General features: G+C 41.4%; 4 protein-coding genes across 8 annotated transcripts; 1 reads left to right on the top strand and 3 right to left on the bottom strand.

Annotated features, from left to right (window-relative positions):
• Nucleotides 1–5,128: 5,128 nt before the first annotated feature.
• Nucleotides 5,129–8,037, bottom strand: LOC148406325 (major histocompatibility complex class I-related protein 1-like). 2 transcript variants are annotated; one of them, XM_088404859.1, is made up of 6 exons: nucleotides 7,937–8,037; nucleotides 7,384–7,650; nucleotides 7,037–7,315; nucleotides 6,531–6,839; nucleotides 5,476–5,592; nucleotides 5,129–5,399 (listed from the first exon to the last, which is right to left on the bottom strand). In XM_088404859.1, the coding sequence occupies exons 1-6, from the start codon at nucleotides 7,983–7,985 to the stop codon at nucleotides 5,362–5,364; spliced, it is 1,059 nt and encodes a 352-aa protein (XP_088260985.1). In that variant the 5' UTR covers nucleotides 7,986–8,037; the 3' UTR covers nucleotides 5,129–5,361. The 2 variants fall into 2 exon arrangements, with proteins under 2 accessions (XP_088260985.1, XP_088260986.1); XM_088404860.1 differs by having other exon boundaries at nucleotides 5,482–5,592.
• Nucleotides 8,038–8,630: 593 nt separating this feature from the next.
• LOC148406324 (major histocompatibility complex class I-related protein 1-like) lies at nucleotides 8,631–11,681 on the bottom strand. Its single transcript, XM_088404948.1, has 7 exons — nucleotides 11,555–11,681; nucleotides 10,941–11,207; nucleotides 10,540–10,818; nucleotides 10,165–10,467; nucleotides 9,716–9,832; nucleotides 9,304–9,321; nucleotides 8,631–9,195 (listed from the first exon to the last, which is right to left on the bottom strand). Exons 1-7 carry the CDS (start codon nucleotides 11,628–11,630, stop codon nucleotides 9,137–9,139), a joined length of 1,119 nt encoding a protein of 372 aa, XP_088261074.1. The 5' UTR covers nucleotides 11,631–11,681; the 3' UTR covers nucleotides 8,631–9,136.
• Nucleotides 11,682–13,025: 1,344 nt separating this feature from the next.
• On the top strand, nucleotides 13,026–18,694 carry slc39a7 (solute carrier family 39 member 7). 4 transcript variants are annotated; one of them, XM_088404944.1, is made up of 9 exons: nucleotides 13,033–13,371; nucleotides 14,405–15,617; nucleotides 15,816–15,928; nucleotides 16,016–16,184; nucleotides 16,382–16,450; nucleotides 16,520–16,642; nucleotides 16,718–16,786; nucleotides 17,464–17,660; nucleotides 17,733–18,694. In XM_088404944.1, the coding sequence occupies exons 2-9, from the start codon at nucleotides 14,414–14,416 to the stop codon at nucleotides 17,985–17,987; spliced, it is 2,199 nt and encodes a 732-aa protein (XP_088261070.1). In that variant the 5' UTR covers nucleotides 13,033–13,371; nucleotides 14,405–14,413; the 3' UTR covers nucleotides 17,988–18,694. The 4 variants fall into 4 exon arrangements, with proteins under 4 accessions (XP_088261069.1, XP_088261070.1, XP_088261071.1 ...); XM_088404946.1 differs by having other exon boundaries at nucleotides 13,082–13,371; nucleotides 14,405–14,723; XM_088404943.1 differs by having other exon boundaries at nucleotides 13,026–13,371; nucleotides 16,520–16,786.
• A 510-nt stretch (nucleotides 18,695–19,204) lies between these two features.
• On the bottom strand, nucleotides 19,205–22,876 carry LOC148406322 (formyl peptide receptor 2-like). Its single transcript, XM_088404258.1, has 3 exons — nucleotides 22,741–22,876; nucleotides 21,614–21,804; nucleotides 19,205–20,562 (listed from the first exon to the last, which is right to left on the bottom strand). The coding sequence occupies exons 2-3, from the start codon at nucleotides 21,797–21,799 to the stop codon at nucleotides 19,696–19,698; spliced, it is 1,053 nt and encodes a 350-aa protein (XP_088260384.1). The 5' UTR covers nucleotides 21,800–21,804; nucleotides 22,741–22,876; the 3' UTR covers nucleotides 19,205–19,695.
• Between the last annotated feature and the right edge of the window lie 258 nt (nucleotides 22,877–23,134).

The raw sequence follows: 23,134 nt of genomic DNA, 5'->3' as shown, positions 1-23,134 counted from the left end.
TTGGCCAAACAGTTCAAATTTGGTTCCATTGGACCTAAATACCCTCGCCTACTGCCCGAAGTAGGGCAGTAACAATTTGGGGTTTAAGGTGGTTGGCCCGATGCGCCACGTTTTCATTGGGGACACGTACGAGCTAGAAAAAAAAGAAATGCTTATATGAATCTTCTGCTGTTGCTGGATGAAATACATCTAGAGATACCAGTAAAAATGTATTCTGTTTTAAATTGTTTTTTTAATCCGAAAATGCTTTGTGCTGGTTGGGGGGTACTTGGCTGAAAAAATATTTCTCACTCGAAACAAGGCTATGAACAGCTGGTGAAAAAAAAGATCCAGACTTTCAATCTTGAGGCAAGATAATGATGCACAGCACTGAAATACACTCAATTTGCGAAAAAGGGTTATATTGTGACCATATTTGGACATAGAGGATTTCCTCCCTACAGTGAAACTATGCATTAGCGATTTGACTCTTTCAAGTGAAAAAATGCATGATTTATGAATTATTTAAGACTCACTTGATTTCATCCCACCTCAGGTGTGTCAAGACACCCGGATTCGGGCCCTAATGGCTTCATCAGAACGGGGTACATGGACCCCCGCTAATCTGAGGCGATAAAGGGTATTTGAACGTGGCACAGGGGGTTGGCTTTGGCGGCATGTGTGTATAAGTATGTGCATGCGTGTGTGCCGAGAGGTTGTGATATTGGGTGGGGGGCTTAGGGCAGATTGTCCATGGTGCCCCCCCCCTCCAGTAGGCTCTGAATGAAGTTATTTCCAGGCCTCTGTCCATCTGTTACCGTGGCAGCAGCAGTGAGCAAGGTGTTGCCATGGCGCGCTGGACACAAAAAGGCGTGGCGTGGGAACGGGTCCAGGGGTCAGGAGTAAGGGTCAGCGGGTCAAGGGTCACAGGCAGCTGGACAGCACACAAGAGGAGGCCGGGGTGAGAAAAGAAGGATGGAGGAGAGACCCCCCCGAGCTTTTCTTCTTTCAGACGTCCGAGGAGTGGAGGCCACTGGACGTTAACATTGAACTGATAAAGCGAGGTGGGGGTGAAGATGGGGGGGGGGGGGGGGGGGGGGGGGCGTCCCAAAGCAGAGCTTTGCGAGGTTGCATTAGCCGACGGTGGCTAATCGTAGTCCGCATTTGCCAGCCAATTGACTGAGCTCAATGCCGTGAGGGGACGGCGGAGGCCGGAGGGTCCGTGTGCTTGTGTGGCCCCCGCCTGCACTTTGGCTGCATAAGTGATACCCAAAGAAGACAAAAGGTGGCTTCATTCCACTCGTTTTGAGCTGCGACAATGCGCCAGTGAGTCAATAGATGACTAAACGTTACAATACTTTACATTTATAATGTACGCTCTAAAAACCGTTGGGTCAAAATGACCCAAATTGAGTCAAACGGAGACTGATGCAAATTGTTGGGTTATTCATTTAGCCTAGAAAGTTTGAATCAAATTATCCCAAATAGCAGTTGGTTTTCTTTTGACAACAATATTGAGTTATTCTTTGATGATTTTAAGAGTTTGTTATATTATGAACAAAAAAAGACACTTTTGACGCAACTTTTTGGGCTAAATAAGAAATTGTTGTTTTGTATAATATTCTTTTGACCCTTTTTTTTCAGTCACTGTAAATACACAACCCAAAAAGTTCAATTTGTCACATTTTTACATAATTTTTATTATTTTTAGAGAGTGCACAAAACAACCCAAAAAATTGGAGCTGTTTTTTGCTGTATTAATTTTGACCCAATTTACTGCATGCTAATAGCAAGGGATATGGATGACACCAAACAAAAGGCTTTGGTTTTTTCATGTGAAGTAATAATTCAATAAAATAATAATTTTTTCAGGCACTTTGATGCACTTGGTCAATTTTCAGTTTTAGACTAAGATGTAATCCATATAAACTCTGTGAAAAACACAGTTGTTTAAAGTTGCTTTATTTTGCTTTCTCTCTTTTGCTAATGTTAATAAGGCTACAGTTTTAAGTATACTTATACTATTTTTTAGTTAATATTCTTATTTAAAGTCAGACGTGGGGGGAGGGGGGGGTTCTCTTTCCAGGGGGAGACTTGGCAAAATATAATTGAGAAGCGCGGGTCTGATTGAATAATCCTCAATGTTGATTCATTTTTGACCCATCGGTTTGAAAAGTGTTCTACCAAAAATTCCCCATCACTGGACAAACCCAACAAAATAATTAAAATGTCCACCTGGCCTCGTGGCCAAGTGAAACAGACAGGAGATGGTGATCACACATCAGCGGATAACACGTTATGACAACGTGGATAACAACGCAATTACACACACACACACACCACACACACACACAAACAATGTATAAATACACACACACACACACACACACACACACAGGGCCCCTTTGGACTTTTAATAGGACGTTGGTGAGCTGAAGCCAGCTCAGCATCCCAGCTCGTCGGAGGCCGCCGTAATAGGATTAGGAACGGGCCAAGTCCAACGCTCCGTTTGACACCTTTTGTCCGCCCGCCCCGAGATGCAGATCACAGCCATTACGAGCCGGACAAAAGCCTTTGAACAAATTGTGTTGTCGCTACAAATGCGTCCTGATGGGAGAACGGCCAGTCGCAGGTTCCACGGCACATCAAATTAACGCCGATTGTTGACGTCTCAATCCACTTTCAGGGGGGGAGCCGCAGCAAGCGATGGAATGGAGAACAATCATAATCAGAAAATGTGCCGGAAAATTGTGCCAATAACGACGATACGTATAAGTCTTGACAAAATGAAGACATTTTTGCAAAGAAGTCACGAAAACATTATTTAGCACTGAGTTGCATCATGTTCCAGTTTCTTTGCTCTTAATTCGAAAACAGAACTGTTCCATTACAGTCATGGGACTGAATTAAAAGTCCTTAAAATCTATACACAAAATAACAAAGAAACACAGGAGAACGCCCTTTTCTTTCCGGTTATAGCATAATTAGAGCTTCTGGGTTTGAATCTGCTCCACATGAGTGTTATGTTGCTCAGTGTACGGGTGTCATCTCGGTGACTTTGAACCTGGCCTCGCTGACTCTTGGCAGGAAGTGAGAAGCTCATAAAACTCCTTTCGGTGGCTCTCCCAGAATGCACTGAGCCTGACGAGAGCACAGTGAATCTCTGTGTGGACTCCCATCTTGCGAGGTGGGATGCGAGGATGCCGCGGCGAATGTCAATGGTCTCGCTCAAACCCAGCCGCCACCTGTTGCGTCAAAGTATCTTCATGGTTGAGTGGAGGCGACGACAAAATACGGCTTGCGGCCAAAATTTGGCCCACCGAGAAGTTGTCACAGAGCCCAGTAATATATTTTTATTTCTATGATTATAAACATTTTCCCTTTAATTGTTCATAGAAATGTATTTATTTATCTTAGTATACGATTGGTTGATTTATTGAAGGCTTGTAGAAATTACTTAAAACAAAAACATTATTTTATCATTAAAATGAAATATTATAGAATTTTACCAAACAATTTTCTGTAACTTAGTAACTGTAATTGTGTGAATAAGTGTTATGATGAATTGACTTTAACTAAATATAATTTTTAAAGCTCCACCTGTAACTATTTAAGTAAGTGCAACCATAACTGTACCATATTACCACAACTCACCTGTTTTTCAAGTTTGGTCATGTGATATTTGCAAGCTTAGCCATGATTGGTTAATACCTGCGCAAGTGTGATGTCATTTTTATTGGACAGCAAGTGGCAAAATGGCTGCCTCGTGAGATGGACAATTCATGTTCTACAAACAAAATATTAAATATAATAGTATTTAGGACATGCTCCCTGAATTAATGAGGTAATAATGTATACAATATTAGAGATACAATGTTCTCTATGTTAAAAAAAAGGACAGACATGATTAATCAATCCAGGATTTTTTTTTAAAAAAAAGGAGGGAAATTGTCTGTTCGGTGAATGCGTGCAGACGGTTATGCAGAGAGCAACGTTTACCTTGAACTCCACTCATCCCGTCCCCGGGGCGGGGTCAGGTATTGTCGGCGGGCCTGACAGGGTCAGGCGGGGGCAAGAGGGGGGCGCGGGGGCTCCCCGCCCCCCCCCGGGGTCGTGGGCCGTTGCCCTCGCGGGGGGCCATAGAATGGGGGGCCAGCGAGGTATCGGCAGATTTTCCTGGGGTGCAGATGCTCAATATGCAGATGTCTAATCGAATTGTGCGGCCATGAATTGGTTGGCCCTCTGATTTGCATCAGGACAATCCCCGCCGGCGGCTCGGGGGTCAGCGGCGGACCCCCGGACCAAATGAGCAGCCGGCTGCAGACGCTCCTCCAGGACGTGTGAACTTGAAGTAGACTTTACTCAACGACAAAGATTATTGATTGATACCGATGTCTGTTGGTCTGTCTGGGAGCGCGTCTGACATCTGTCCTTCCTGGGGGGGGGACGTTTCCCAAAGTCAGGAAAAAAGATTTGAGGTCAGCAGAAATGAGATGTGGGCGGTCAGCAGACACCTCTGGTGGCCCAAGGCCCAGGTTCTCAATCATTTGTCCCCTCAGTGAAATATTCAACTTTGTGGAACATCTTATTATTTTAATTCTGGCTCGCCTCCTAAAAAATTGCATCATTAATGCTAAAATTCACCGGTAAAAAAGTCACTATAACACAATTTAGCAATAAGTGCTTGTTCCAATTAATTAGCTCTTAGTTTTAAAAAATAAAAGTACTTTTCCTGCAGAAACCCTATTAAGATCTCACAGACTTAAAATCATTTCGCAAAGGCGTCACATAACACAAATTGGTGACAAGCCGATTCATGTTCCAATTAATTTGCTCTTAATTTAAAAAGAAAATTGTACTGCTTCTTGTTCAAATATCACATATCCCTATAATTACCTTCATGTACCCCCATTTGAGAACAGATGGCCTATGTAATACCACAAGAACTGACCACAATTGCAAGTCATTCTTTTTTAAGTATTTAGGAAAAAGTTGCTTCATTTTCCAAAAAATTTGCTCTTAATTTGAAAAGTTAATAGTACTCCTCCAGTCACAGCATTAAAAGCATAACATTAGTTTTGCTGATACATGCAGAAATCCTAATATTGCAAGTTACTCTTTTAGGTTAGAACCAATAATGAAATAAAGCTGGTCAAAAATGACTTTATTCACAAATGATGTAACTGTGAATATCTTTTAAAAAAAAATACAGTTGTATCAAATCAGTACAGAAGAGCAGCAAAAAACAGGATCACTAAAAAGTTAATGCCGCTTTAAAATGTACAGACTTGCAACTTTTTAAATAAACTAAAAATGCCCCAAAACGTGAAAAAATACTCAAATTACTTAAAATAAAAATTAAAATACTCAAATTTGAATCAATCATTCATCTCCAGACAAAGTGTTCACCACACTGAACCCTGAAAGAGAATCAAAGAATAATATTCTCAATTTTCTCATAAACATCATTTCTTTGCTTCATTTCTGGCTCCTCACCTTTACCCTTTTTTTTTCTCCAGAAGCAGTACAGTCCGATGGCAACAATCACGACAACCAGAAATATGACAATGCCTCCTACCACCAGACCGATCAGGGCTGGACCTGGAGGCAAATCTGGACAACAGGCAAGTATGAATTGTAAGGTTTTTTTTTCATCATAGACATGAGTGGTTCTCAAATTTGTGTTCCTGTGGTTTTGCTTATTAATAGCAATAGAACTGCTAATCACTTCTTGAAAAAGCAATCGCTATATTAAAACCATTCAGAAAAGATGTAGATTTTTTCGCTATTCATGCTCGACCTTGTGAAAAGCAGGGGCACATTGCATTATATGTTACACTGCCCCCTTGTGGCCCTTACGCAAACGTCAGAGGGAAGTCCATTCACCCTTGCGTCAGATTCTAGTTAATTAAATTAAATTAAATTAAATTAAATTAAATTAAATTAAATTAAATTAAATTAAAATTAAATTAAATTAAATTAAATTAAATTAAATTAAATTAAATTAAATTAAATTAAATTAAATTAAATTAAATTAAATTAAATTAAATTAAATACAAATTTGATATGTACAAACAATATGGTATGTTTTTATCTGCGTTTTTGAAGGTACAAGAAAAGAGTAATACTGTACTGGCGGTTCAATTTCCAGTCACCTGTGTACTGTAGTTTACAATGTCGCCACAAGATGCCGCCAAAGCAATATTTTTAGTTGCTATTACTTTTAGCGAGTTTTCATCAAACACAAGAGGGCAGGTACCCAAAACAAAACATTTTCTTCAGAATTTCAAGCTGTGAATATTCAGTAATTCACAAAAATACCGCCTTATTTGAGCTAAATGTGCTTGTGTTTGCGAGCTCCGCTTTAGCTAGCAATGATTGCTGGACATTAAGTGTAATCCAAGGGAATTTAGTTAAATTCCTTTAAACATGTAATGAATTTTTACGTTGATACATAAAGAAAATAATAAATAATTCCCATGATGTAGTATATCGTACCCCTGTAAGAACCAAAAAGGTTTGAGAATATGTTGTCAATCAAAGACACTCACAGTTGGTTCCAATCACATCTTTGTCCAGGATGGTGACCACCTCGTCCTGGGCAGCGTTTTCAAAATAGAAGACGCACTCGTACTCGGTCCACTCGTCCTCTGGGATGGCCAACACATTGAGGCACACATTCTTCTGGAAGGTTCTGTCATGATTAGGAAGGATCTCCCCGTGTTCCTGAACAGGCTTCTGGACCTCCTTGCCCCTTCTCCTCCAGAACATCTTGGCTGCGTGGTCCGGGTAGAAACCTGATGCATGGCAGCAGACCTGGGGCTGGGGTGTTTTCTGCAGGAGCGCCATCTTAGGGTACTCTGGCGTGGATAAGAAAAGTACAAGGATGATTTATTTTATTTATGATTTGTATAAGTTTTCTAAATCATAATAGTAACAGTAATTTTAATGTATTTAATAAATTTGAATAGTAACCCTTGTGCACACACTTTGCTAGCTATACACATAGCATTTTTTTCATAATTTTTTAAAGGCGTAATAATTCAAGTCATCCTACCTAATCTGTTCAGGAACTCTGCTCCGAAGTGCATGTACTTTTTTATCAAGCCGGGACAAACGTTCAAGTAGAAGTGCTTCATGTACTGGATGGTGGCCGTCTCCGAGTCCCATTTTCGTTTGGTGAGCTCGGCCATCTGCTGGGGTGCGATCCAGGTCTCCGTGTCCAAGTCCAACAGGATATAGTCCTCACCGTTGTAGCCGTACCGGTTAAAACCCGTCACCGCGCCGGTGTCGGTGTCAACCTCGCAGCCGCTGACCCGCTGGAGGATGTGAACGCCTGAGAGGATACAGAACGTTATCGTGTGTGAATTGACAAAAGGGTGCGAAAGAGGCGGTCCTCATTACTGCTTGTTTGGTTGAAATGCAGCTTGAGGTTGTAAATATCCGCGTTGAAGTCGCTCTGGTGGTGCCGGCACTGGGTGGCGTACCAGAGCAGGTGCTTGGGGTCCTTGTAGAGGTACGATTGGACCCAGGTTTGTTTGGGTTCCGCTAAATCCTTGTTGCTGTCATAGTAGCCCACCGGTTCGTTATTCAGCAAGACCACACCCACAAACTGTGGCATTTTGGGGAGCCCGGAAGTAGCGGTCAGGAAGTAACTGAGGTTCAACTTCCCTGCAGGGTGAAGAAGATAGTAAGAACGATTAGCAAGAGCCATATGAAGCATTTTCTTTGATAATTAAAAACAAATCCAAACCGTATAGAGTCTACGTGTTTTGATGAAAAAATATTATAAAAACACATAACCACGGCGAGAACATGCAAATGAATTCATCAGTGAAATAAATTCAAATAATTGAATTTGGATTTGAAAATACCAAAGCGAAAGTAAAAGTCAGAAAAGTTTCGCGAGGTGGCAGAATTGAAGATACGAACAAACAAAAGTTTCTTTTCCCTTTACCTGCAGATGTCAACTGGCTGAGCAACAGGACGAGGATTAGCTCGATCATTTTTAGACCGTTTTTTCGCGCAGTTCGGAGTTCTTTGACAGACGGGTGACCGGAAAAGAGGAAACGAAGGCGGAAATTGCATCGTGTTTTCAAAATAAAGAAAGTTAGTAAGACTTTTGAAGTCCACAGTGTAGACACACATAAGGCAACCTAACGTTGGAATATTATTTTTAATGTTTGGAAAATGCATTTATTGCTCACAATATAGTATAGTTACTATAGTGTATGGTGTACTATACTATAGTACATCAAACAGTTATAACAAAATAACTCGTGAAAAACAGACCAATCTAAAATTGTCTGATCGAAAATGATTTATTTGGTAAAATGAACCGAACAATTTTTTGAAAATTTGTAAGAAATAATCGTGTAATTCATGAACCTCATCATCAGTCATTAAACTGAATAAATAATAGCCACAATTCTAAATGACATTGAATGATTGTATTGATCAAATGAATTATAGTACACAATGAACATGTGCATTTTACCTTTTTTTGTTGTTTGTTGTGCCTATCCCAAATGTCAGTGCAAATAAAGTCATCTTACCACTTGGGTGTAAAAATGTTCCTGCTTCACATGGTTATTTGCATTGATCTGACCAGTATGCATGTCTATTTAGTTATAAAGTAACTGACAAAAACATTGTATGTTCCATTAGAAATATTTATTATTGCTACAAAATACAAACAATAAAAAGAGCTATCACGTGCATCACATTATAGGGAAGTGCAAAGGGCGTTAGGAAATAAAAGTAGAAGTGATTTGGTCTTAACCTTTCCGGTCTGTGCTCTTCTACACTCACAGTCAATACATGCACCATACATTTTCTAATCACTTGTCCTCACAAGGTTTGTGGGCTTGCTGGTGGCTATCCCAGCTGTTTTTGGGCAACATGTGGGATATAGCTTAATTGCCAGCCAATCACAGGCCACGGACAAATAACAATTAACTCAAGTAAAAAAAATTTTTAAAAAAACAAGAAACACACAACTATGAAAAAATGATGGTCATTGATTAAACAAATACACTTCAATTCCTCTTCAACAGTCAATTCCCCTTTAAAAGTGGCATGGCTTCATTTGTAACAAGTTCTGGTCGTGCAGTTCTTTCACAAGAATCCTGGAGATTTTACTGACATCCACCAGGCCTCACTGCTCACAGTCTTGATTGCGCGATTGGGATTGGGGGAGCGCAATTTCCAGACCTCCTAGGGGTGGAAATATGGAATACAGTATACAAAAATGAATGGATGGATTGGACAGAATCCTGAAGTGTGCAGTTTCAATCGCAACTCAGTGGCAGGCCGAACACTTACCGTTAACAGGCAGGAATCCTGAAAAAAAACAGACAAACACAAGCAATTTTATGTTGAGAGTCAACGATGAGACAAAAGATAAACAGCTCTGATGAGACTTTGAACTTTGTTATGGTTGTTAGACTGACTCATGGCAAATTCCTATTGTTGTGTGTGTAAATTCTCAGTCACGTTTTTCAATGAAGTACCCCTTGTAAAATATTTTTTTTTCAACCAGGTATAGCAAAAAAATAGAACGGAGTTCTGTGTGCAACATTTTGGCAAAATCTACTCGCAGCTTGAATACATAAATGTACGGTTCTAGTCGTACTATTAAAAACATTAAATTCGAATTGCTGATAACTGAAGAAACCTTGTTAACATTTTGCCTCCATTCAGTTTTCTTCCAAAAAATTCAACACATTGTTCTTACCGTTGTCAGTGTTTCTTCTTGAAATGTAACACCCCACGATGACAGCTACCAGAAGGATCAGCATGAACCCGATGACACCTCCACTGACTGCACCAACCGGAAACTCGGGGGGAGGAACTGTAACCAGAACATAATGTTCATATTAAGATGTCATTGAGTTATGTTAAAAATCCTGAGCCTTGTTTCTACCAAAGCAGTAAAAAGTTTTTGGTACCCTTTTGTTGGGTACTAAATCCAGTGCACACTACCATAAAGTGGTGGTTATCAAATGGAAATATGTGAAATTTCAAAAGGAATCAACACATTTAATTATTGTTTTCTTTTTATAACATGACAGTAATGATACTGCTTAATTTTCAAATTGAGAGCAAATGAATTGGAACATGAAGCAACCTATTGCTAAATTATATTACAGTGACTAAAAGTCATTTTTATCCACATGAACTCACTCCAGTTGGTTTGGATGGCATCTTTGTCCAATTTGATGACCAGCTGCTCCTTGACGCCATCAAGTTGAAACACACACTCGTATTGCGCCCATTCAGCGAGCGGTACCGCCGAGACGTTCACATTCACGCTTATCTGGTAAGTTCCATTGTGGTTTGGCAGGATCTCTCCGTGTTCCACGTTTTCGTGGAGTTCCTCGCCGCCTCTCCTCCAGAAGAGCATTGCGAGGTCGGGGTAGAAGCCCGTGGCGTGGCAGCACACCAGTGATGTGGGTGTCTTCTGGAGGAGGGACAGTGTAGGAAGCTCTGCAGAGGGAATGGGTCACATAAGTGCCATTCATCAAACACAGATGTCTCATTCTGGAAAGGTGACCCCACCTTTTCTCTGCAGGACGTGCTTCCCATAGCGCACATACAATTCCAGCCACTGGGGGCACTTGTGGATATAGTATTTCTTGTTGTAATCCAGTCTGTCCTTTTCTGCGTCCCATATAAGCTTGGTTGTGAAGGCCTGCGGGGACGGCGCCGTCCACGTCAGCGTTTCAAGGTCCAACACGATGAAGTCTTCGCCGTCGTATCCGTACTGGTTGTAGCCCACTACCTCGCCGGTCTGGTCATCAATTTCACAGCCGTTCATCCGCTGTAAAACGTGGCTGCCTAGTGGGAAGACAGAATGCGTTTGCTACCATTGACGGCTAGAAATGTCAGAGATCCATTTTGTCAAGGCTGACAGTTGTAACAAAATTCATGTCACTGAGGGTAAAAAAGACACGCCATACCTCCGGACTGGTTTAACCGATCACTCAGAGCCTTGAGTTTGTTCCTGAAGACCTGCTGGTTGCCCATGCACTTGCGTTTGTACCAGTCCAGGTGTTTTGGCTCGTCTTGGACTAGCTGCTTCATCCATTCCTGTTTGGGTTCCGCCGACTGAATGTCGCTGTCACAGTAGCCCACGCGGACGCCGTCCACCTCGGCAGAACCCACAAACTCGGGGAAGTTTTTTACCCCGGACGTTGCAGTGAGGAAGTATTTCAGGGAATGTCGAGCTGCGCACGTGGAGGTTTTTGGAGGAAAATACCCACATATTGACATCTTGACAAAATGGAGCCTGGCACTCTACATCTAACATAACTGGTGATGACTAAACCTACTAATACATATAAAGATGTTTTTGTCGCTGGTCCAAATATTACATATTGTCACTTTAATTTTCCGAATAAAGCTCTGTAGTTTTTTTTTTCAAAGTACGTTGTTTTTGTGAGGCACGGAAGAAAACCGTTAGCTGGTGATGCAAAATGAAACCGAAAGTGCGTGTCTTGTTGCGCACTGGAGGATAAAACTAACGAGAGCGTAGAAGTAAGATAGAGGAAAAATGACAAAAATACGAACTGACCTGCTGATGTTTTTTGTACACCCCAGACGTTCAAGGTGAGCAGAACCGTCAAAAGTGTGTTCATCGCCTTCGTCATCTTAGAATCTCTGCACGTGACGTTGTTTGCGGTCTATTTGAGGAGGAGGAGGAGTTTGGGGGGGTAGCGATACTATACTGATAAGACATGAATGAGGAAGGAAGTATTTTTATGACAAGACAAAAGTCCCAGTGCCCTTGACTTGTTGAAACGTCAACACAACATTAAATATAACCCTCAAAATAATACTAACACTTAATATTTTTTTGGATTTTGTAATTAGCATCGTTTATCTGAGGCTGCTGTTTGTTTTTGGTTTTTTTTTCCGACCAGCAGGTAGCGCAATCGTGCATTTCAAGCCTCGTGAAATTAAAATGTTTGAAGACACTCCCAACACAATTCATTTACTGTATTCTCTTTTAAAGCTTATAAATATTGTATATAATCTAGTACAGTATTCTATTTTGTTGGTGGTTTACTTTGTTTTTTTTTTATTCTTTATTTATTCAGAACGTTGCTTACTTTTACAAATTAATTATTCTATATTTTACTGTTACCATATGTTCTTTTTAATATTATTATTGTATTTTGCTGGCAGTTTTGTTTCAAGGCCAAGAGATTCAGAAATCGTCACGTGAATTACATAAAAGTAAAGAGATGAAAATAGTACATCGATATACATTTTTTTTATTTGCGATACTTGGAATTGCTTGAATACAAACTTATGTTTACATAGGTTTAGAAATTAAATAGATCAAATAAACAAATGAATACAAATGGTAAGGAGCTAACTAAACATCTTAACAAACTTATTTACGAAACTGATATTGTTTATATTTGTATTTATCGTGGAATTTCTCCTATTTATTTACCAAAGAACATTTTCTATTTTTTTTCTCTCTTTTCCTCAGTTTTTTTCTTTTTTTTTAATTTTGACAGATAACTTCTTTACATTTCACATTAACAATCTTTGGTCAGTATAACAGAACAAAAAACAATAACAAAATTATAAACCAACAATCAGACGTTCCAGATAATTATAATATTCATATAATGAATAAACACTAGTGACAGACTTCACTCAAACAAAATAGAAAATTGTCAAAGATAATTTTTCCTTTCCTATTTCGTATAAACTCATTGGATTAAAAAAAAAAGATCAGTATAAATGTACTTAAAACACTTTAAAACATGGACTGAAAAAATGACTTTGCGAGTATGAAAATTCCTTAACAAAATAAAATATACAAACAATATTGCAAATGTCTATGTCTTCGTATGTGAAATATCTTATAATACTTTACATTTTTTCTTCTTTTTTTTCCTTCTATTTTGTTGGCTGTTTACTCCTGTGACGTAACACAGCTCCAAAGGGATGCGCTTGCCAACAAACCGCTTTGAAGACTCTCGCGAGATTTTCTCTGCACTTCCTCTTTTTCCCTCTTTCCCTAACTAGTAACCGAGACGCTATAAAAGCAGCCCCTGTGTTATATAATCATAGAATTATAAGTATAAAGCTTTTAAACATTTTTATGCTGCACTTAACTCTTCAAAAGCACACATTTGTGTCCTGTATTGTGCATTGCTAATCGCAGCCAAAGAGCCAGGAAGAAGGACGCGCACTTGGAATCGTGATGTCTTCCCGCGAGATTTGGGGACTTGCGCGAATGCCACGTCTCGGCTAGCAGCTAGCATAGCTACAGGTAGGGAACATCCTCCGAGGTGAAGCTGCGTCGAGTTTGTCCGACGCGCAAAAGACAAACAAACTCCCAAACAACCCGTGGACCATTGGCGCTGTCCGGTAGGCATCTTCAACAATGTTTATTCTTGTGTTAATTTGACTGGTACTTCTGCTCTTAGCATATGTTCGCTAGCCGCCAACTGATGCTGCATTCGCTTACACCGTCATTTGTTTATTTGTTTACCGGTTTAAGTGGCAGTAAAGTCAAGACCTAAATCTGCTTAATAGATTACAGCCGAGACGTCTCGCGAGGAAATAAACTCCGAATGCAAACTTGAAAGCGGCCCTTTCATGTTGAGTTGCAAACTTTTAGGCTTGCAGAGGCTTCCCTGCAGTTTCCTGTAGAAAATCAATCCAGACAACTTGATGCAATGGAATCCTCTGTGCATTCTTTATTCATCATTTGTTTGCACAATGGGAGCCTCTCGTTGTTGTTGTTTTTATTTTTTAGTGTGTTTTTAATCAGAGTCAGCCTGATTGTCAAAGGAATGTGTGCCTGGAAAAAAAAATCTATCCCAAAATTGTACTTTACTTAAATCGCACCCAAGCCAATTCTTACTATACCCATTAATGGAAAAATAAATTGTAATTAAATGAGAAACATTTGGTTGTCCTTATTTTCCTATACCTTATTTTGTTGTTAAATATGTAACACAAGTCAGTTTTAAAAGTTGTTATATAAAAATATGATGAGGTGATATACGTTTATATGAGTTTTTTCGGTCTTATTGGCCTACCATGTGGCACATGTGGGAAAAAAAGAATTGGACACCCCCTTGAGGATTTAGCCACAACTGCGAACAGCTTGCATCGATTCCAGGGTACACATGCATGCACATGTGCGCACATTTTATATAAGCTAAAAAAGCACGCACACGAAATGCGTATATGGTTTATGTGCCTTCTGCCATCTAGTGGAAGACATGTGTATTGTTCTGCCTTTTGTAAAGTCTCGGGCAGGTTCTCAGAGATTGTAGTCAGGATGTTGAAGGGCTTGACAGTAGACTTTCAGCAGTTGTACTGTGTGAGAGGCAGTTAATTTCCTAATATTTATTTATTTATGTTCATTACATTCATTTGTGTACTTTTCCAGGTAAATAAAATGGTCCGATCACATCTTCTTGCTGCAACCTTGGCCATATCTGCTCTGGTGCTGTTTTTCGCCTCGCATCCGAGCGAAGCTCACAGCCACTCGCACGAGCACCATCACGGTCACCATCACGGTCACCATCATGGCCACTCCCACGGAGATGAGGACCATCACCACGGCCACTCGCACGAGCCCGAGGTGAAGATGTTCCACGGTGCCAGCAAGTGGAGCGCCGAGGCCAATCTGCCGCTGCAGGACCAAGAAGTAGAAGAGCACCATGGTCATGACCATGAACATGTGCAAAATTATGACCACGCACAGGGTAATGACAATGACCATGTTCAGAATGATAACTACGAGCATACAGATGATGAAATGCAAAATGATGATGAGGGTCATGTCGATTACCATGCGCAAGTCGATGACCTTGAGTATCTAAATTATCAAGAGCAGGTTGATGACCAAGAGTATCCTAATGATCAAGAGCAGGTTGATGACCATGTGCATGCCGATGACTTAGACCATATTGAAGACTACATTCATGCCCAAGAATTAGCCACTGACCAAGAACAGATCGATGACCACGGCAATGCCGATGGCGACAGCCATACCGATGACCAAGCGCATGCCGATGACCATGTGCATGAAGATGACCATGTGCATGAAGATGACCTTGGCCATACCGATGATTATGATCAAGTCCAAGACCACGAGTATGCTGCTGACCAAGAGCAAGTTAATGACTACTATCATGCGGATGAGCATGCCGATGACCACGCGCAAGCCGATGACCACGCGCAAGCCGATGACCACGCGCAAGCCGATGACCACGCGCAAGCCGATGATCACAGTCATACCGAAGCTCACGATCACGCCGATGACCACGCTCATGCTGATCAACAAGCGCCAGCTGATGACCACACTCCTACTGAAGACCGCGCTCACGCCGATGACCATGTGCATGCGGAAGACCGCGCCCACGCCGAAGACCACAGTGATACCGAAGCTCACGATCACGCAGATGACCACGCGCATGCCGATCAACGCGCGCCAGCCGATGACCAAACTCATACTGAAGACCCCGCTCACGCCGATGACCATGTGCATGCCGAAGACCACGCCCACGTCGCTGACCACGGTCATCCCGAAGACCACGCGCACACAGATGACCATGCCGATGACCATGCGCACGCCGATGGCGACGACCACTCACACGGTGATGACCACAAGCATGCCAGTGACCCAAGAGAATGCCGATGCATGTGCTCTGCCTGCAACTCTAGGGCTGTAATTACATTCAGAAGCGATTATTCCATCAATTATGGAATAATTGGATGAAAACAATATATCTATTTTTTTCCACCTGTTTACTGTTCGTTTACTGATTTTTGTTTATTTGCTATTGTACCCCTAGACCATGGGCATGGACACGGGCATTCACATGAGCACCATGATGACCACGGGCACACACCTGAAGGTCTGAAGAGTGACGCAGAGAAACGAGACCTGATGGAGTTGTGGATACAGGTTAGAAGAACCCAAAACATTTCTCTACCTTCCCACTTCTATTTTGAAAACCATTCTAAACTCCTTGACGGTCCTTTTCCTCCTCAGGCCATCGGCGCCACACTTCTAATCAGCGCCGCGCCGTTCCTCATCCTTTTCCTCATCCCGGTTCAGTCCAATAGCGACCAGCACCAGAACCTGCTCAAGGTGCTGCTGAGCTTTGCGTCAGGAGGCTTGCTGGGCGACGCCTTCCTCCACCTCATCCCGCATGCTCTGGGTATGGCCTTCTTTTTCTGGCACCTGAACCATGCATTATAAAACCAGCTAATATAGCGCTTCTAGAATAGGGGCACGAGGACCCCTAGCGGTACAAAAGGGCATATCAGAGGGTTTGTGAGATTTGAACAGGGTTTCTGGACCTATAAGCAGATAACAGGACATCTTTTCTAATAAATGCTGTCGAACTTCACGCAGAGCCGCACTCGCACCACGTCGACACCACGCACGCCGCTGAGGAATCACACGGCCACGCCCACTCGCACGGTAACTGAAACTTAAACCATGGGGAAAAATCGAAAAATGAATTTGACACTTCCTTCTGTGCTTCCACAGGCCCCGCCCACGATCACATGATGTCAGTGGGCTTGTGGGTGCTGGGTGGCATCGTGGCTTTTTTGATTGTGGAGAAGTTTGTGCGTTTCCTCAAGGGAGGACACTCGCACGGGCACTCGCACGGTAAGATGGAGGTCAAGAAGTCTTTCAAGCATACCCAGCTCACTTGCTGCTTTTTTTTTTTTCTTATATACATAGCTGTCAAAGAGAAGGACAGTGACGGCGAGGAGAAAAAGGCACCCAAAAAGAAAGTGGAGAGGAGTTCAGGTGAGAATAATGCTGACCAATTTATCCATTTTATTTAGACCTAAACAAAAAATCAATATTGTAATGTATTTGAACGCAATTTAATATTTTATGATGCTGCAATCCTAAAACTACATCGTGACCTGGACCTTGAAAAAAAAAGTTGCTTATGGCAATTATATATATAAATTGCCAATATAAATTGCCCCACTTTAAAGCCAAAATCAACCCCAATTTTTTTTATTTTTTACATGATCTTCTTTGCACTCCCACTCTTCAAGAAATGCTCAGAATAACATTACATTTGTGTAATATAAGCAGCAAGATCCACTTTTTTTTTTTTAACTGGGCAGCGGCCATTTTGTCACTGGCTCTCTAATGAAAATGGCATCACAGTTTCTAAGGTTCCGAGTCAATCCTGAATTTGAAGTTTGCAGGCTGACCGGTGATTGGTTGTCGCCTGAGCAACTGTGATGTCATTTTCAGGACCGCAAGAAGGAAAATGGACACCCCTTGAATGGCTAAAAAATAATAATTAATAGTATTAATTAGAATGCTGTGTTTAGACTCATGGGGCAGCATAGAACATATCGGCAAAAAGAAAAGTTTGGATTTGGCTTCCTCTTTAAATTATGGTGCTCAATGTGTTTTTTTTGTTTGTTTGTTTTTGTTTTTGTTTGGGGGGGGCGTGGCCACAGACATCAAGGTGTCCGGCTACCTCAACCTGGCGGCCGACTTCACTCACAACTTCACTGACGGCCTGGCCATCGGTGCGTCATTCCTGGTAAGTCCAGCGGTGGGCGCCATCACCACCCTGACCATCTTGTTGCACGAGGTGCCGCACGAGATCGGAGACTTCGCCATCCTTGTCCAATCCGGCTGCACCAAGAGGAAGGTGGGGCCACTCAACGGCCGCCTCCTATCAACCGGTTTGTATTCCCGCACTTAACTTCCTGTTTCCCGTCAGGCCATGTGCCTGCAGCTGGTGACGGCCGTGGGGGCGCTGGCCGGCACCGCCTGCTCGCTGCTGGCCGAGGGCGCGGGCGCCGTGGCCACCGCCTGGATCCTGCCCTTCACGGCGGGCGGGTTTGTTTACATCGCCACGGTGACGGTCCTCCCGGAGCTTCTGGCCGGCCGCTCCACATTCGGCCAGTCGCTGATGGAGATTCTGGCCCTGCTGTTCGGCGTCGCCATGATGGTTCTGATTGCGGAGTACGAGTGAAAAAAAAAAGTTCTCCTTTTGTATGTGTTTCTTTTTTTATCCCTGTCATTTTTTTTTTAACTAGTTTGTGGGACACTTTTTTTTTTTTTTTGGTGGTGTTTCTTTGCTCTGCTTTTTGTTTTCCAGAGGGGAATTCATCATGAAATAAGCTCATGGACACATTTGGTGAGGACTTACACTTTTACACGCACACTTTTGTTTAGGTTCTTGGTTTAAGCACACCTGGACAGAATATTATTAAAAAAGCTCCAAGGTGAAGCCTCAGACATGGCAAGGGAAAAATATTTCGATGTTGTGAACACAGGATGCACATAACATGCGCATAAAATGCTAATTTGTGGCTTCAAAATACTCATTTGCCGTAGGTATGAGCGGACAAAATACTAGAAATAGGCTGAAGCACCAAATATGAATTTTGCACAAAAAATTTAGACATTTCATATTGCTGTTCTTTTTCCGTGCATATGTTAATGTACTTTATTCATGACCACAAATTAGCATTTTTGTGCAAAATCATCTCTTGCGGATACAATGATTTTTATTTTAAAATTTCACGTGTTAGGGGCTTGACAACGTGATCAAGCGTTAGTTAGTTAGTGCAGGGTACCGGACAGCTTTTTTGTTTTTTTGTTAAGCGACTGTGAAATCAGCTGACTACAACACCATTGTACAGAACTGTGACCAACAATAAAGGCTGATAACATTTCTGACTTTTGTCATGAGTACAACTGGGAGCCTACCTGTGGAAATACAGTAATACATCTCTGAAACCTGGTTAAAGTTAGCCCTTTGAACTAAACAGAACATTAATGACACAATGTTAGGGAAGGTTTATTTACATGTTGAATATTAGAAAACGTACATGCAGGGTAAATGCTGAAAACATAGCATAATTGTTCCTATGCTAAACACAATGCTACAATTTTAACTTTTTCAAATACGCTCCAACAAACTTGTAGATTTATTTTGAAATTTTGAAGCATTTTCTAACATCTTGTAAATAATTCCAAACTTGTGGGCTAAAAGTTAGAAACTATTTTTTTCCCATAATTCCATGGGGTGTAAACGAACCCATTATGGAAAAAAAAGATGTGTTAGCAATGACATTGTACACCACAAACTGTAGAAAGGCTTCTGATTTATGCTTAAAAGTTATTGTCATACAAATATTTATAGATTAAGAAGATTAATTTAAAGTAGTATATTTCATGTTTCTGTTTTAATTTGAATGCAAGGATTGGAACATGTTACCTTGTGCTAGCTAAGTAACTAGCTTGTTACTCCAGTTTTTTTTTTTCGTTTTGTTTTTTTTACTAGTTTTGTAATTTACTCTTTTTGGCAAAGTTTCATTTATGACAGTTAAAGTGGATGGATGTACTGTAACTTTATTGTAATTTTTCATGACATTTCCTTCCTAAGTCTGACCAGACATTTTAAGTTTTTTTTTTTTGTTTGTTTTTTAACTAAGAAGGTCACATATTTGGCGTTTTCATTTATTGCAGCTAAAGAAAATGGATGGATGTACTATAACTTTATTGTAATTTTTGATGACATTTTCCAAAATCGGACCAGACATCTTTTTATATATATTTTTTACAAAAGCAAAAAGAAGGTAACAAAAGCTAAAAGGTAAATCTCTACAGATTGCATTTACTACAGGTGTTTTGGGGAACATAAGATAAACGAGGGAAGACTGTCTTATTTCCTTTCAACTTTCAATTTCAGTTCTGCATTCTATCGTATCTTGCATTTTTTTTCCAGTCATCTCTCTCTCCTCACATTCGCGAGCAATACTGTCCGGGTTGTGATTGTTCAACTGTCCATCGGTATCTTGATCCAGAGCGGTCTTGTACAGGCTTGCCAGAGACCTTCTGGACCAGCCCTTCATCTTGAGGCCCACAAAGAAATAAAGAAGCGGGTTGATGCAGCATTTGAAGAAGGCCAAGCCCTTGGCGGCGGACAGAAACTTGGTGACGCTCTCGCAGGTGTTGTCCACCAACCGGCGCATGAGCAGGAAGTGGTAGGGAGCCCAGCACACGAAGAAGACGGCCACCAGGAGGGCCAGCACGCACAGGGGGCGCGACTTCCCCGACAGGCGGGTGCGGCTGATGCCCACCCCGGCCAGTATGTAGCAGCCCAGGATGACCAGGAAAGGCAAGAGGAAGCCGCACAAGAAGCGGACGACGTAAAGCATGGTCCTGATGGGTGAGTCCTGTTCTTCCATGCACGTCGTCCTATTGACGGCGCAAGGGGAGATTTGCCGGAATATGAAGAAGGGCGAACTGAAGGCCACGACCGCCACCCACACGCACGCGGCCAGCACCCGGGCAGCGCGCATGGTGCGGTGCCGCCGGGTGAACACCGGCAGCTGGACGCACAGGGCCCGGTCCGCGCTGATGACGGCCAGCATGAAGACGGAGCAGAACATGTTGGCGTACTTGAAGAAGCGGGTGAAATTGCAGACGAAGGGCGATTTGAACAGCAACTCGTATTTGATCAGAGAGACGATTCGGGTGACGCAGAAAATGAGGTCCGCCACCGCCAGGTTGACAAGCCACACGTTGAGGACATTCGCCTGACAAGCAGCAAAAGCAAAATGACAGGAAAAGCCTACAAGGACAGTTCAACGTCACTCCGGGGTAGTCGCTTTCATAAGAATGTCATTTGTTGACTTTTTTTTCAGAGCTGATACGGATTATTACTAGCGTCAAAGAGCCAGATTGATATTAGCCAGTATTTGTTTCTAGTACTGTAAAAGGACATCAACATCAATCTAGCACATCGTCTATTTCGAGGTCGATATCAATAGGGGGCTGATAACTGATAATTACAATACTGTATTGTTTTTAGCAAAAGGTAATATAATGGTGTCAAAATAAAAAAGATATATATTTTGTGAGCTCTCGGGCCAAACAAAATTAATACTTAAAAACACAATAATGTTCATAACATGCAAAAACAATTCTATCACATCAACTTCATTCAGGGCCCATACCGATCAGTAGTATACTGTATACAGATATGTAGTCAAGGAGGTCGATAACTCCTAATATCTCAGCCGATATTCATTTTCAGTAAAATGGAACATCTGTTTAAAAAAAAAAATAAGCTCGAGCAAAATCTTGAACTGAAAAAAAAATCATATACAAAAAAAGCAGAGTTCAATAACATTACAAAAAATATATTTTCGTTCTGTCATAACGTTAATTTCAGGGCCGATACCGATTACGCACTAGCCTTTACTGATATTCTGAGATAATATTGATTTTCAGTAGAGGAAAAATATTGGCGTTAGCGACATCTAGTGGTACTAAAGCTCATTAAAACCAATAAAAATGCCGATTAAAAATTCGATTGACTGAACGTTGTGAAATCGTAAACCTATTGATAAGTATTTATTTTAAACTTGCAAAGTTTGGTTTCTCCGAGATACTGTAATGTGTTTTTTTCCCCCTCAGAATAGGTACATTCACGAAAATGAACTTTTGGTGAAATATGTTTTTGTTTTTTCAATAAAATTAAGACGAAATTCAATTTTGTAAAACTCTAATTCGAGTCCTTGTTTTTAAGTCGAAAAGTGATCTCTCAAACACGTGTGATTGGTGAATCAAAACATCTCTATCCACCTTGAGTTTAAATCCCGCCACAAAAATCACGATGGCGTTCCCCGGAACGCCGAGCAGGACGGTAAACCAGTTGAAGAGGAAGGCGACCCAGCCCAAACTGCCAACATCGTTCTCTTCGGCCGTCGGGACACCAAGCGAGGCATTGCCGGAGAGAACTGACGCTGCTTCACCACTAAAATCCATCATGGAACCTGAGAAGGTGACAGACTCCGGTCACATGACTTGATTCGAGTTTTTATTCGGTTCTGTCTATAGGAGTACAAAACAATATGTTCTGTCCGGTCCAAATGTATTTTTGGAAAAGGAACTAAGCAGCAAAATCCAGCGTTTTCATCCCTGTAATGGGCGACCATTTTGTCGCCTGAAAATGACGTGACAGCTGCTCCGGTAATCACGGCTCACCTGTTTTCTCGAGATCATGTGATGTTTGCAAGCTGAGCCGTGATTGGTTGTTTCCTTTTCAGTCATAAGCAAGTCAAAATGGCCACCGCCTGATATGGATTTTTTTCTTTTCTTGAAGGTTGGATTTTGCTGCTTTATTCATATTTTACGAACGCTTTTGTGTTCCCCTTTAATACACACACGGACTGTATACTCTTTGTGACATATAGTGGCAACTACTGGGCCTGAAAAATTAAAACTACACTAAAACTCATTAAAACTAAACTAAAACATAGCATTTTTGAAACCCTCAACATCTTGTGGTTAGCTACAGTCGCTAGCTAACTACGCCTAGATCCTGTGTCATTTCTCTATGTTTCTTATGTACAGAGTAGCTCAGTGTCGGTACTTCAATTCAGTGAAAATGACATTGGGGAGCTAATGATCTACATCTGCCTCTGGACTGACCATTTTACAACTCCGACATTTGAATTCCTCATTCCTTATGAAAACAACAGTATAAACCACGCTAACTTTGCCTCAGCGGCCCTAACCCTTTTATGTTTCACATAAATTAAAAAAAATATTGTTCCTATATTCTATAATATTGTCTTTTTGTTGGGTTCTTTCATAATGGAAACTATCAGAACAGTGAATGTATATCTAACGAAATGGTACACCAGCTATAATGTCTTTATTTCTATTTATTTTAGGAGCTCAAAAACATTCATAAAAACAAAACTCACCATTCCGTTGACCATATCGCAATATGTTTGACTTTGATGTGTAACTTTAACATGAAGGCCTTGCGAGTGACACTTGTCATCAAACCAAGAGCAGCGCTAGCTAAACTATATAGACTAGCCTGTATCATATGTGTGGCAGGAGAGGGGGCGGAGTAAAACCGAACCCATCCTGCGATCTGATTTGGCCCTCTGTTGCCGTGACTGCAAATTTTGTTGAAAGCAACCAGCCTCCTGGACAGTAGTGGGCGCTGTTTCACCAAGTATACATTCAGTGTGTGGAAATCGGCTAGCGTACATTTTATGTACGCAGTTCTCTAGTCCATCATTACTCGCTATTATTGGCTGCTTTCTTGGAGCAATTTTACATTCGCAAACTAGAAAAAAAGAAACTTGA

The sequence above is a fragment of the Hippichthys cyanospilos genome, chromosome 21 (genome assembly GCF_059441005.1).
Source record: "Hippichthys cyanospilos isolate Australia breed blue-spotted pipefish chromosome 21, RoL_Hcya_1.0, whole genome shotgun sequence".
NCBI lineage: Eukaryota > Metazoa > Chordata > Actinopteri > Syngnathiformes > Syngnathidae > Hippichthys > Hippichthys cyanospilos.
This window is presented reverse-complemented; position numbering and strand designations above follow the sequence as displayed.